Source organism: Lynx canadensis, chromosome B1 (assembly GCF_007474595.2).
Source record: "Lynx canadensis isolate LIC74 chromosome B1, mLynCan4.pri.v2, whole genome shotgun sequence".
NCBI classification, from domain to species: Eukaryota; Metazoa; Chordata; class Mammalia; order Carnivora; family Felidae; genus Lynx; species Lynx canadensis.
In genome coordinates this window covers 126479162-126494932 of record NC_044306.2, presented here as the reverse complement: position 1 = coordinate 126494932, position 15771 = coordinate 126479162, and the positions used below count along the sequence as shown (strand labels likewise).

Below are 15771 nucleotides of genomic sequence, written 5' to 3'. Positions count from 1 at the left end.
ACATATATATAGAGAGAAGATACCAATTAATTCTACTTTAGGAAAATATTTTGGAAGAAAATTTTGGAAAAAAATTCTGTCACCAAATGAAATATGTTTAAAAATCATTGAGATATTCTAACAAAATGGACCAGAAGTTTGTTCAATTTCTCTTTTACATTCTAAAATTTTCATTTTTTTGTGAAGTGTGTGTAGATAATAATAACAAATAGCACAAATCAACATGCTTATTCTACCTTTGGAAAATTGACGAGAATGATGTAACACTTTTTAAATAAATGACTTTTCCCCAAAAGACATCTTTGGATATTTTGGATATTTTGGACATCTTTTGGATATTTGGATATTTTGAGATTAGCTCATGAAAATCAATAGAATAGGCCTACACATAATTTGTGTCATTTTAATGAACTAAATTTCCAAAACATAGCCAATAAAACTTGTTTTTGTTACAGGAAAAGATACGGACTTGGGAATTGCCAGACTTGGTTCTGTAGCCAGGCCCTCCCACTTGCCAAGCTTGCAGCCTTGTGAGGCTGGAAGCTCCCAGAAGCACGATCCTCACATGTACAGAGGGAAGGACCTTCCTCTCAGGGCTGTGGGAGGATTTAATGAGATATGGAAGGGAAAGCACCTGGAATTGGGAGGTAGTCATAAATTTAATTTAATTGCTTCTTCACTGAGTTTACCCCAAACAGAACTATATCTCTATAAATGTTTTTTAAATGTTGATGATTCAGCGTTCAATTCTCTATTAAGAAGGACATATCTTTAGGGGCATCCGGGTGGCTCAATTGGTTAAGTGTCCAACTTTGGCTCAGGTCATGATCTTGCAGTTTGTGGGTTTAAGCCACACATCGGGCTCTGTGCTGACAGCTCAGAGCCTGGAGTCTGCTTTGGATTCTGTGTCTCCTTCTCTGTCTGCTCCTCCTCTGCTCAGGCTCTGTCTCTCTCTCTGTCTCTCAAAAATAAATATTATTTTTTTTAAAAGGAGGACATATCTTCATATTCATAATACTAATCAGAAAAAAAAAAAAAACTAAGAGAAATCTTTCAATCTTCTACTGCATAGGGCTATTGGTATTGGTTTTATGAGTCTTCATTACTAAAACTCTCCCAGTGAGGAAAGTTTCCCCTTATTTACAGCCTCAATCCTGCCTAGTGTATGTACCAGAAGAGAGGCCATATTTCTAGCCCTCCTATATGAGAACTGGTTCCCAGCTCTTCTAGAGAGGATAAAATGTTTAGAAATCCCTCCAACAGTTAGATCTTTCAGTTCAATTGATGCCTTCGGTCTGACAGAGAGTTCTCAAAACCGTGACATGATTTTATTAATGAATATGAGGGATTCCCAATTTGATTATAAGTTTCAGGACTGGAGCATATTGACCCCATATTGTGTGTTCCCAGAAAAGATGTATAAAACTGTCATCCCTTCCTGTGTGTGGTGTGATTTAAGAATCAACTTTTTTTTATGGCTCCTAGATGCACGGTTTTATAGCTTTACTGTTACTGATGTTTTATAAAATTCAGAACTATTGGCTATATAAGTTCTGTGAGGGGGTAAAAAAAAAAAGGTTTTGCAGCAAAACATGGGGATCATTTTTCAATGGCTCAGGCTTCTACAACCTTTTTTGAACAGCCATTTAAGCATTCAACAACCTCATGTTTCAAATCTCCCCCCTAAAAACTTTATTCTTCAGTTTAAATTTAAGTTTTGATTTATCATCAGCAAAGACAGAGAAAAGTGGATTAACATTCCCAACAGATTATCCATTGATAACTCATAATTAAATATGGGATAAATTATAATCTCTAGTTTAATCTGGACTTCCCATACTCATTTCCCCACCTTTATTCACTCCCCTTATTTATCTTTCTAAATAAGCAGCATAAAAGCTAAGCTACCCAAGACAGGTCCCCAAACTTCTAATGTTAAGAGTATACAAAGTGGGGGAGTCACTTACATAAAATAATTGCTTTCCAAACATTATTTATCTTTGGTAATTTTTTTTCATGGTTTACTACTAAAACTGTGTAAAATGTAACCACGTTCATATTTTACTATTAAAAAATAAAACACAAATATTTGGGCAAAATGATGTGATAAAAACAAATCAACAGCCATGTCCTCCTCCCTGTTGCCTTGTCCCTTCCACACCCCTGGGCAAAGAGAACGCATCCCAGGATGATGCACACATCAGGGGCTTTTTAGGAAGGCCTGGCACTAACTAGTATTAGCAATCGCAATGATTTCCAAATAGATTAAATGTTTTCTTTTAGTGGTTCCTGTGTTTTGTTTAAGCAAATCAGTGCCACAGTAAGAAAAAAAAAATTACAATCTAAATTCCATTCTTAGTTTCCAACCATTTTTATTTTATTTTATTTATTTATTTTTTTAATTTATTTATTTTTGGGACAGAGAGAGACCGAGCATGAACGGGGGAGGGGCAGAGAGAGAGGGAGACACAGAATCCGAAACAGGCTCCAGGCTCCGAGCCATCAGCCCAGAGCCCGACGCGGGGCTCGAACTCACGGACCGCGAGATCGTGACCTGGCTGAAGTCGGACGCTTAACCGACTGCGCCCCTCCAACCATTTTTAAAAGAACAATCGTGACAACATATTTGAAACCACAGTAGTAGAGACCTTATCACAACTATGTTGATGTTTTACCTTTAGATAATAAAAGTACACAGTTCGATATTATTAAACATTAGGAACGTGAGCCATTTTCGCTAGAGCGTATACACTTTACATTCTGAACTAAACAAAAGGCTTTATGTAAAAGCATACCTAGAATATGCTTTGACTACCTTCAGGAAGACTAATGGATTGGTTTCATATGTCTCTTCTTCATACTGCCAGAATCAACACAAGGGTAGAGGCATTGCTTGCAATAGAAATAATTTGGCTACAACTCCATCTCTGTAAAACCATGCCAACTATGGAGCCCAAACGCCAGTGGAACAACAATAGAAGCAAAGGAAATTTTTCCATTCATCAGAAAGCTGCAAAGTTAAGGTACATGGAGACAAATAAGCAGAAATTATAACAAATCATAAATCTGATTATTTACATATCTTTACAACAGCTTCAGCATAATCCTATAGGCCGAGTTTTGTGATTTCTTTCAGGGTGAGCTTTTATATCAATAAAGCTAAATCCTTTCTGAGAATTTTAAGTACTTCTACTTAAGAACTTGTTTCTTTTTGTACTTCAGGGTAAATGACATACCTGAATGTTACCAAATAGGGCAATGAAATCAAAGAAAAAAAAAAAAAAAAGGAAGGATCACTTAAATTGTTTACAGAGTTCTTTTTGGAGATAGCAATTTTCTGATCAAAATTAAACTAACAATGAGAGGTGCTCAGCTTTTCCCCCAGAAGCTACTGGCACCCTTTGCCCTTTAGGTACATGAACTTGTTAACAATGTGATTGGCTAAAGAATTGTCTAATCATATATGTCAATAATAAAGAACAAAGCACCTTGCAGTTTTCTCTCCTATTCTACTCCCCTGTGAAAGACAGATGTGTTGTGTCTAATTATTCACTGATTGGTATCGGGAGAAACATTAACATAATTGGCACATTTGTTCTAATTAACAGAGAGAAACTGCCACATGCCACCCAACATGAAAAGTGACTCCAGCAACTATTAGCTAGAAAAACCCTCATCTATCAGAAAGGTTACTCCATTGAACTCAAACTGGGGCCCCTCGAGTCAGAACACGGAGACTGGAAATGACACAACAGAGTTGTGAAGAGTGTGTATACCTGAGAGGATGGCGATTCAGCCTGGAGTCACTAGATGCAGGTACATTAATCAAACAAATGGGAAAAGCAATTATGGGGTGATTATCAAATGCACACTGAGCCAAGCCAAGCTTCTAGAAAGAGCATCAGCTAGAAGCTGAGAGTCTGCCAAGTTTCACTGACTGGTTTAGAAGTGACAAGTTTGATGGTTTTCCTGCATTTGTTTGTTTTAACCTTGCTCTTTAGACCAGTGGTTCTCCAACTTTGTTGGGTAGCAGAATCACGTGGGGAGCTATTAAAAATCTTGATAGCCAGACTGTACCATGTACCAATTCCCAGGTGACCCCAAAGTGCATTCTCGTTTGAGAACCAGTACTGCAGACTGGTTCTAACGTTCTTGCTAAAAATGCAGGTTCGGAGTAAGTAGCCTGGGGTGGGGCCTGAAATTCTGCTTTTCTATGAAGTTCCAAGGTCACGTCAACACAGATAATCTATGCATCACACTTTGAGTAGTAGTAAGACCTAGAAAATTCTGAAGGATGACTATAGGTAATACCCTGCTGGAGACTTTTACCACCTAGAGTTTGGCTCCAATTGCTCCAGAGTTTGCAGCCCCAGAATTATTTTCTTCTGATTTCTTACCCTGGCAACACCTTCTCACCATCTCTTGTAGGTACTTCTTATGACTAAAAACATCTTCATTATACAGATACAGATACAGATACATATACCTCATTATATATCTTCATTATGTTCTTTACCCATAAAAGTTGTGCATAAAAAGTGCCTTAAGATACAAGAAGCAAGAAGCCATTAAAAAAAAAAAGTGTGTAAAAGGACGAGTGCTTTCTCCCTCCATCCCACATCTCCCCCACAGCTATTGTGGAGACATTGTTCTAGATGTTCTCTCTGGTCAAGAATAGAAGGCTACTTTGTTTATGCATTCATTGGCTTGTCAGATTTGCAATAAAATAAGATACTTATTCACTTCTGGGTTGACTACTGTCTAAAATACTCTGTCCCTTTCAATAGGTTTGTGAAAGTATGTGTGTTTTTATGCTTTAAAGTGTTGGTCTTTCAAGCATGTTGAGATTATCCTTAGACAATTGTTAAAAAAAAAGCCAAAGAATAAAAAAAAACAAGTGGAAAAATGTAGTGACATTTTGCTCAGTTGTAACTTCTGCAAAGGGAAAGAATTTGCTAAGAAAGGAATTTGTTTTCCTATTGAGGAAACACTCCCTTAATTGCACATATGTCTGGCTTATTGCTTTTGAGAGCTGAATGTACACAGACCATACTGCGGAGGCAAACTTGTCTTGAAGTCTGAAAACTTCCATTCCTAAAGCCTAAGTTCAACTATGAGAAGACAAAATCATACTGACCTAATGAACTATTAAATTAACTAATAGCGACAACCACTCAAAATGCCCAGAGTAGAATGACTATATCTAATAATATCTTCCAAGGGAGCAAAATGGCACTGAAATGTCCTTAAAATGCTATTTTTTTTTTTCAGGGCAAAGCAACTATACATTGACTGGTCTATAGTTAGTTCCTAACAAGTCTTTACTACAAACTTGCCTTTCAGGATAAGGAATTCTCAGCATTTCTTATTTACCACATAAGAGTGGGACTCTTACTAAGTCTGGCCACCTTTAGAAGTACCGGCTTTCGGGGCACGCCTGGGTGGCTCAGTTGGTTAAGTGTCTAACTTCAGCTCAGGTCATGATCTGATGGTTTGTGGGTTCCAGCCCTGTGTCAGGCTCTGTGCTGACAGCTCAGAGCCTGGAGCCTGCTTTGGATTCTGTGTCTCCCTCCTTCTCTGTCCCTCCCCCCACTTGTGCTCTGTCTCTCTCTCTCTCAAAAATAAATAAAAAACACTTTAAAAATTAAAAAAAAAAAAAGAATGGGATTTCTACACTTTCTGGTCACTAGGTTGCCATTTCTCACCCCCAGTGAATTTACCCCCAGTAAATAGTGCCTATAGACCTACCGAGAGAATCACTGAAAGAAGTTTCCAAGCAAGAGAACTTACTGAAGAAACAGATACACTTTTCTTAAGAAATAAGGGTAACAGAAATAAAAGATCATTGTGCCTTGTGATTAAAGATACATTCTAGGTCATTGTCTGTTGCCACTAAGAGAGAGACTGTGTTTGAAAACAGCTGCACTTTAGCATGGAAGATTTTACTTTCTCCTGAAAACATTTTCTAGGTCTTATTCATTTCGTAAGAGCAAATTTAAAAATCATGTTCAGAAATTTTTAGTCCCCCCCAAAAGAATTTTGTATTCTGGCAGAAATTAAAATATGTCCTTTATTTCACCATCTCTCTCCATCTCTTTTACTCCCACCTTAAGACAAGCAACCATTTTCTCTTGCTTTAGGTTCAGGCAAGATCCCCTAAATGGGTCCCTGTTTCCATTCTTACACTACTGAAGTCTGAAGCAACATTCCTGTTGCAGCAGCAGGAATGATCTTTGAAACACATATATATATATATATATATATATGTATATATATATATATATATATATATATATATATATATATATACCACAACATGACAATTCCTTACTTAAAATCTCCAGGGGTTTTTCATGCATTCAGAGATCAGTCTAAACTACTCACCTTGTCTGTAAGTCCACAAACTCATCCTCCTAAAGGTCCACAAAGCCCTCCTCAAGGCTTCACTGTGTCTCTGAAACATTGGCCTCTTGTCTTTTTTTAATTTAGTGTTGTTAATGTTTATTTATTTTTGAGAGAGAGAGACAGACAGTGTGCAGGGGGAGGAGCAGAGAGAGAGGGAGACACAGAATCCGAAGTAGTCTCCAAGCTCTGAGGTGTCAGCACAGAGCCCGATGCAGGGCTTGAACTCAGGAACCATGAGATCATGACCCAAACTGAAGTGGGACCCTTAACCAATTGTGCCACCCAGGCGCCCCTACCCCTACACTGGCCTCTTTTTAAATCTAAAGCCACATCAACTCTTTCTCAGGGTATTTTGGTCCCCCTGCATGGAACTTCCTGACCCAAACATTTTTAAAACTGGTTCTTTCCTGTCATTCAGACCTCAGCTCATAGAGTGCCTCCACAGAGATTCTCCTTGGACTCTGAAGTGACTTCCAATCCCCAATAACCATCAACCTCTGAAATATGACCTTGTCTTACTTCTTTTAACTTGCAACTATCTGGCAATTCCTTGGTCATTTATTTCTATTCTTGTGTAGTCATTTTTTGTTTTGTTTTAACCCATTAGGGACTTTGGCTGACTTGTATCTCCTGCAACTAGAAGGGTACCCAGCACAGAGGGAAGAGACAATAAATATTTCTTGAATGAATGAATGATTAAAAAACAAAAGCTGCATGCTGTGCTAGAGCTCAAAGGAACCACTATGTATGAGCACAGAGTGAAGCCACAATCTATTATAAGTCCAAAAAAGGTTTATAATTTCTGTTTTTTTTTTTTAATGGATGTTGGCATTGTTTAATGTTGTTATTTTTAACTTGCTTTACGTGGTTATCTGGGCTTATGGTCAGCTCTGTATATAACTATTAGAGGCAGATATTGGAAGAAAAACTTAAGGGGTAACCATAATAAAGAGGTGATGCTGGCAACTGTAGATTGAACCAATACAAAGCTTGCAAGCTGCCTAGTAGTCAGGAAGCCTAATACTTGTGCAAAACTTTTTGCAAGGCTGATAATCAGCTCGCAAAAAAAAAAAAAAAAAAAAAAAAAAAAAATCAGCAGCTTGTTGCTACACACGTGCTAGGGGAAAACTCCAACAGATATCACTGAGTGCCGAAAGCAGTCTCTCTCTCCAAATTTGTATTCAAGCCCTTCTTTTCTCTCTTTCGCCTACAAAGGACAGAAAGCACGGCTTGGAAGACAATGCACCTGCATGGAAATGCAGCCACATGAAGTCCCCATTATGAGGGAATGGCAGTGAAACATGCATGCCTCTCATGAAACAAAATGTTCAGCAGCCATATTAATAATCAATTAGATGGCATAGCACCTGATGCTGCACATTTGGCATAGCCTCCAGCTGCCAGCAGCTTTTTGCCCTGGCAGTATTAGCTTTAAAAAAAAAAAAAATCTGTTCCCTGTTTATCAAGACTAAACTCAGCAAAATAAGCTATTCTTTTGCACTTCGACCCATATTTTCCCACTTGCTAATTAGAGATGCAAATGTTGATAAATAAGAGGACGGCTTCTAAGCACAACTGGGTCAATAAGTTGAACATTGCGCCCTGTGCCTCCAATTAAACTCCTATGAGAAATGGCTCAATTATAATTAGAGAAGCAATTATCCCCTTGTTAAAGGTGATACAAATCACAGGTTTTAGTGAAAAATTCAGTTTTGCTCCTTCCGCCATGCCAACAAATCTTGTATGCATTGATGTTTTGATCCCAGTACTCTCCAAAAGAGATAATCTGATGAAATAAAGTATCTCTGAGTATATTTCTGGCTCACCATGTGACACAACATTTTGTAGGCATAAACTAAGATGAGCAAAGAGGGATTCACTTTACAGAGTGCTGCTATGATACACTGGGACACCCAGCACCCATTCATCAGTGTATTAATTTTCTGGCTTGTTTAGGGAAATGGGGAGGCTTGTCTATTGAAAGGGAGGCAAAATACCTTCCCAGAAATGTAACAACAACATTGTACTTTTGGTGTGGTCCTGGCACGGACCACTAAAATAGTGGGCAATACCATTTTAGAGTGTTTCTGGTGGTTGTTTTCCTTTCTCCCATGTGGTCTACTCTTAATTTTAATATGATTATTATTAACCTGCCCTATACTCCTTGAACTAAAGTAGCTCCCAATTGCCCCCCCCCCTTTTTTTCCTTCTGGTCCTAGTGGGTTGGAACTTCACTCTCAGGCTTCAGACCAATGAAACCTCTCACCCCACACTGAGTTCTCTCAATACGGTTGCAACTTCAGGGGTGACAAACGTCCTTTTTGTGGAAAGTTCCATCTCTGTTTCCTGAAATGTAGCCATATCCAACAGGGACTCTTTCCTTCATTTAATGAAATATAGTTAGAGAATCTACTAAATAGGTTCAGTCTGTGGGTATTAGAGATAAAACATGAGCAAAACCCGTTTGCTCCTTATTTCTTCACAGTTTAGTCAGGCAGGCAGAGGAGTAAACAGATACATTTCAATGCAAGTAGTAGTTGGAGCTATAAAATATCATTGTATATAGGAGCCAATCACATTGGTTCATCCATACCAGGTGTTATGGTATGGCTGAAACAACTCTGTATGTGCTGTTAAGGAACTGAGCGCTCCCCTTCTCCTTCCCAGCACTGGATGGCTCCCTGGACCACCCTATGATTCAGCAGCTGAAGGGTTTATGCCTGATACAGCACAAGGCCTTCAGACTCTGCCTCAGGGCTAAGGAAGTCATACGGTTGTTAAATATCTTAAATAAAATAGATATAAAGAAAGGATGTGGCAAGGAGACCAGAGGAGGGAGAGCCAAGATTAGAGCTCTGGAACCCATATGCTTTATCCTGAGGTGCCCACAACATAATTTTTCTTACCCAAAGCATCACCATTTGGAGAGATGTGGTGTAAGAAATCTGGATTGGCCTCTTCCTCCTCTGAAACTCTGTCACTCCCCTTCCTTTATCCCTGAAAAGGAGAACTACCAAAAGTAGCCTCAGCCCAAATGTCCTCTTTGAAATAAAATATGCAGGCTGATCCAATGTCTTGGGATCATGAGGGCCAAACGGACACCAGTACCTTCAAAAATTAGAGCAAGGACATGGGGCGCCTGGGTGGCGCAGTCGGTTAAGCGTCCGACTTCAGCCAGGTCACGATCTCACGGTCCGTGAGTTCGAGCCCCACGTCAGGCTCTGGGCTGATGGCTCAGAGCCTGGAGCCTGTTTCCGATTCTGTGTCTCCCTCTCTCTGCCCCTCCCCCGTTCATGCTCTGTCTCTCTCTGTCCCAAAAATAAATAAACGTTGAAAAAAAAAAATTTAAAAAAAAAATTAGAGCAAGGACAGCAGCCATGTCATGATTTGCTGTAGGTATTTACATTAACATGTCATTTGTGAAGTAGATATTTACAATAAATAAGGGCTTTTCCTTGTTTGAAGCTTACAATGTGATCTTCATTTGTAGTATTTATGGACTCTAACCAAAGCCCTGGCTGGAGAACACAAGAGGGCATACTGGTGATTTTCCACAGGACAGAAGCTTCACAGCCCCACAGCACCCAGCATAGGTACAATGTGCTTAGTGGCTATTCTGAATTCCAGAGCTTGAATTTTGTCTTCTGTAAATCAGTAAGTGGTCATATAATAATAGTACTAAAAATGGCTGATGTTTCTTGAGCTTTCTACACGGTCCAAGTGATTTACGTGTATCATCTCATCTGAACTCCAAAACTACCTTCTGGATAGATACTATTATTGTTATCTCCATTTTATAATTCAGAAAACATATATACAGAGAATTGAAACACCTTGCCCAAAGTCAAAAAGTTAAAAATGGTTTACACCGAGAGTTCTATGAGGAAATTAGTTTAACATTCTATAATAGAGACCAGAGCCAAAATAGGGGATGATATTAATGTTATTTATGACCTCAGAAATGCCTATGTTATCTGCATCAAAAGTGATACCACTGTAATTTAAGATTGGTAGAGTTCTCGGGGTGCCTGGGTGGCTCAGTCAGTTAAGCGTCCAACTTTGGCTCAGGTCATGATCTCAGGTTCGTGGGTTTGAACCCTACGTTGGGCTCTGTGCTGAGAGCTCAGAGCCTGGAGGCTGCTTTGGATTCTGTCTCCGTCTCTCTCTCTCTGCCCCCTTCCCTGCTCATGCTCTGTCTCTCTCTCTCAAATATAAATAAAAACATTAAATTTTTTTTTCACTGGTAGAGTTCTTTAGAAATTTATTGACTTGTATGGGAAGGAAGAAAGTTGTTTCCTCATATTCTGCAAAGAATGTACCTGACTACTTGCTCATTGGAACTAGACACATATAAAACAAACATCAACTGAATTGATCAAACCATGTATCCATTGAGCATTTACCATCTGAGTTTTTCAGAATCACTTGCCTTGGACACAAAAGCAGCACAAATCCTTGCCAGTATACCTTCATGATTGATTTTATTTATGGTAAAATGCAAGAGTTTGATCTTTAAGATCAGCATTTCACTCTAAGCTATATTTATGCTTTTAGATTCTTCAAAAAATTTAAATATTAAATAATGAATGCATTTATCATACAATCAAAATAATTTAATAACACTTTAATTCACCAGGTTACATTTCATTCCTTTCTTTTTTTCATTTATCTGCTCCTCTTAAGCAAATGACTATTGTAATGTGTCCCATTAGGGTATTTATTAGCTTTCTGATCTTGGTGATTCTAAGGGTGTTGGAAAATATCTACCTAGGAGTTTATTAGCCTGCTCTTGAGCAAGACTGTTTGATGTCTCTTCTGACTTCAGAAAAAAAAAAAAAAAGGAAAAAATGCATTAAATATAGTTCTTTGAATGTCAAATGGGTATATGATTTTTGAGCTTGCCAAGTGTTAATTGGTCTCTTCCCCACTGATGGTACAAATAAAATTCACAGCCAATTAGTTTTCAGTCATGAATCTTTACTCCTTGACAAAGTGAACCACTTTGTTGGAGAGACTAAAAAAAAGAAAAAATTACTAGGATCTCCTCGCTGAAAGTCTTTGCAGGGATCAGCAATCTGTAGGAAATGCTGGGTAAAAATGAGGCTGGGACACGCACGTTACTCAGGACATGTTTTGGTCTTTAAGGTAGTTTAGTGGAGGCCTGCATTTAGAATTTTAAAAATACAATTAAGGAGACAGATGAACTATTGTAATAAGTGAAATAAAATACTGAATAGAGAAGAGTTGCCTCCTTTCATCACACTAAATCATATTATATATCAGTGTTGGAAGATAAGGTTTTGATGAACTCAGATAAAACAGATATAATCATGCAAAGTCTCTGATGCAGTGTTAGAAAGTACCACGGAGGGGCGCCTGGGTGGCGCAGTCGGTTAAGCGTCCGACTTCAGCCAGGTCACGATCTCGCGGTCCGTGAGTTCGAGCCCCGCGTCGGGCTCTGGGCGGATGGCTCGGAGCCTGGAGCCTGTTTCCGATTCTGTGTCTCCCTCTCTCTCTGCCCCTCCCCCGTTCATGCTCTGTCTCTCTCTGTCCCAAAAATAAATAAACGTTGAAAAAAAAATTAAAAAAAAAAAAAAAAAGAAAGTACCACGGAATGCCAGTAACAGGGCAAAAAATAGTTCTCTTCTTGCAAAATAAAACAAGAAGTTTCCTTAAGAACACTACTTTGAGTCTTTGCATTGACACATGGAGAGATATAAATGGCTGTGAGAGAAAAAATGGAGCTGTTTTCTAAGAGCTTTGCCTAGATTTCTTAATTTACTACTTATAATAATTTGCAAAGAGCAATCAGATGTTTAATCTTGTGGTGGTGAGATCAGCTGAGCTGGCTCCCACCTTTGCTTCAACCTTCAAAAGACTGAAAAACTAAGAGAAAGCTAATAGTAAGTACACTATTAACTATGAAACATTTTTTGAACTATATTGTGTCAATATATTATTTTGCAATTTCATACATAAAGGAGAATTCAAGTCTTATTTTTACAAAAAAACTAAAAACAAAAAACAAATCAGCTGGCTCATATTCAGGCCCCAATTGCAACAACTAAAAAATGCCTCTTTCCACACATGCAATAAAAGAGTGAGAATTCCAAAGGACTCAAGGTAGTTTGGAGGTTAACAAGGACCAATAGGTTAGCACCTATGTATGTCACCTGTCAAACTGAATGTGTTTCTGGGCCCACAGAATACCCAATTAGCTAGGGCAATAGTGTTTGATGCCCATTAGGATGTCTCCTAATAATCATAAAAGGTAACATTTTTGAGAGCTTAGAGTTATTCGTTAACAAATGAAAATACAATATTAGACAATTTTCCTCAACAAGTATACTCTATGATGGTGAGTGTCTCAAGGAGGGCATGGCACTCCCTTGGGGCCATGTAGGCCTAACCCCCGTAGACAGGCATTTTCAAAGGGCACCATATGATTTGGTGCTAATGAAAAACATGGTATGTATCTGATTCATAATGCTTTATTAATAGTCAATAGGCTTTGTTTTAGCCAAAAAAAAAAAAAAAAAAAAAAAAAAAAAAAGAAGAGCTTGATGGAAGAAAGCTCATGGTGGGAAACTAATTGACACTTGTTATTTCTCAGACATGTTTTTATTCATGGTACGTAGATCTGGCCTTTGGATTACATCACAGAACAGGAAATATATATGTGGGGCGCATAGGCTCACAGACACACACACACTCTTCTTACACTTTTTGCATATTACCAAGAACAATAATAAAACCGATGGTACTTTATTAAGTCTTATCACCTCTCCATATGATAAGTGCCAGATAAAATAAAGCAATGTTTCTGGTTTCTTGAAAGAGAATGACAAAATTAAACCGAGCTGCCTGTGGCTTTGTCCAGTGGGGCATTCTAATTGACTCCCGAGTCATTAATCAGTTCCCAATCAATCTATTTTGCCAGCAGCAGGCAGTTAGGACTCCATTACCAGACATTCATCATGCCATACCCTAATTCACTGCACCATTAGCCATGGATTAGGCCTCTGTTAGAATAACTAAATGCCACTTGCTAAATGCAAAGAATTTTTGTTACTCACCTCAGCCACTGGGATCCCTTCAGGTGGTCGACACTGGAGCAAGACTTCCTGTTCCAAGGATACCTCCTTTCCCAGGGGTTCCTGCTCAAATGTCTTCCGTAGATCTGGAAAGCACAGGTAGTAAAATACATGACAAAACTAATAATAATTAACATTTATTCATTTATGGAAAATGGTATAAAAATGTTCCAGTTTAGCATTTTAGGTGTCTTTGTATTTTTTTAACCACACCACATGTTGTTAGTACTATACCATAGTTGGGGTTATTATATTCTGTGTGGTGGAAAACATGAAATTCAGAGGCCATTAACTGCTTCTACTTTAATCTTTAATGGAATGCTTTGGAGAACCTAATATTCAAAATAAGTGAAACTGATTAATTGCATTTCCCTAGTATTGCTTGGTAACCAAATATGGTGATCACATTTTTTATCAAAAGAATCCCATTGTCATGATTCTTACACACACGCAGTCTGTTATGTACATACATATTTTCCTCTTCATAATAGATATTATTAAAGTTGTAGTAACTCTGAGATCTTTTCATCAATAACTCAAAAGGAAGTTTTTTGTTTCAGAGGGGAAAACAGAATGCTGGAATCCTGAAAGAATGAACATAGCTTCTTGACATGTCTCAAACACAAGGCAAGGAAAAGAGTAACTATGGGGATGAGTCTAGAATATGTAATTATGTAGCCATATGTAATTGTACATATGTAATATGTAATTATGTAGCCATCCTTCAATTAGAAGATTAAATAGTCATTTCTCCCCAAATATACTAACTGTCTAATTACACATTTATATAGTTACAGTTGCTAAAATATGCATTAGACTTTTAAAAATTGTTATAGGTGGAATAAACATGTTAGAAATCAGTTTATCATTTTAGAGCACCTGGGTACCTCAGTCGGTTAAACATCTGACTCTGGATTTTGGCTTAGGTCATGATCTCACAGTTTGTGAGATCACTGAGCCCCACATCGGGCTCTGTGCTGACAGCGTGGAGCCCACTTGGGATTCTCCCTCACCCTCCCTCTCTCTCTCTCTCTCTCTCTCTCTCTCTCTCTGCCCCTCCCCCACATGCACATATGTGTATGCTCTCTCAAAATAAATAAACATTAAAAAAACCAAACTATTGATTAAAAAAATCGGTTTATTATTTTAAACGCCAAAGTTAAAAAATAAATGATTCCACCACAGAGCTTTGAAGCAACATTTATATAAACAAAAAAATATATTAAACATTTTATTTCATACACATACAGTTTCAGCTCCTTCCAATGAAAAGTTATTGGAATTTTGTCCAGTTGATTTTGATTATAAATTAATGCTTCTATCCTTCCATGTCACATCGTTGATAAAGACTTAAGAATCTAAAAGTACCATTTAAGCCTATTGAACTGTGGGTGAAAACCCAAAGTCTGTGGAGGTATATTCCTAATGTCTTTCAAGGAGCTATTAGAAAGCACGATCTGGAAGGAAGCACAGACAGAAAAAAAAATCCATTGTTACAAACTTGCCATTTGTTGAATTTCTTGGCATAAGAAAACCTTCAAAAGCTTAGGGGTTGTGAGAAAATTATGGATATATGTGATCTGAGGTAAGACAAGAGACTCGCCAAACGGTGACAAAATTTCTGTCAGAAGGCCACTTCCGATTTGATTATCAAGAAATTGAGTATATTGCAAAAATAAACACTTAAAATCCACAGTTATTAGAACTTATAAGTTATCAAAATCATGTCTTTATTTTACATGTAAGAAACATATCTATCAAATTACCGAAAGCCTTACAGCAAAATAACCAATGCTACATTAGAACCTTCTGAGACTTGATTTGTACATATTTTGCTATTACAGACATCCCTTTCATCAGACATCTTTTGGTTAATCTGTGTCCTTCCAACACAAACATTAAAAACTTGTTACTCTCTTCTTTTCTTCTCTTTTTTAACTCTTCCTTTTCTTATGTAGTTTCTTTTTGTTTTGGATCTGCATCAAGATAAAAATTTTGGCAAAATGCCAAGTACTAATAAGAATAATAGCAGTGGTGGACAATTTTTATGGGACAAAATGTTCTTGACCAGATATATCTTGTTTATAAAAAAAATCATTCTGAAAAACTTCCATCTGATGTGGGGTAGGGTGAAAAAATAATGACTGGAATTAGTTCTCAAATTTAAGAACCTATCGACTCTCTTGGTTAAATTAATAAGCATATCACAAAATGAAGGCTTAGAATAAGAATGAGGTACGTACGCATCCAAAGAGCTAAAACAAATTATTTT

The 15771-nt window shown here is 37.8% G+C and overlaps 1 protein-coding gene across 1 annotated transcript in view; it reads right to left on the bottom strand.

The window, feature by feature from the left end:
• Positions 1 to 15771, bottom strand: part of UNC5C (unc-5 netrin receptor C) — a 305372-nt gene that overhangs the window by 87285 nt on the left and 202316 nt on the right. The window contains exon 5 of the mRNA XM_032593071.1: positions 13482 to 13585. Within this exon, the coding sequence (XP_032448962.1) occupies positions 13482 to 13585 (104 nt within the window). The remainder of the gene's footprint in view (positions 1 to 13481; positions 13586 to 15771) is intronic.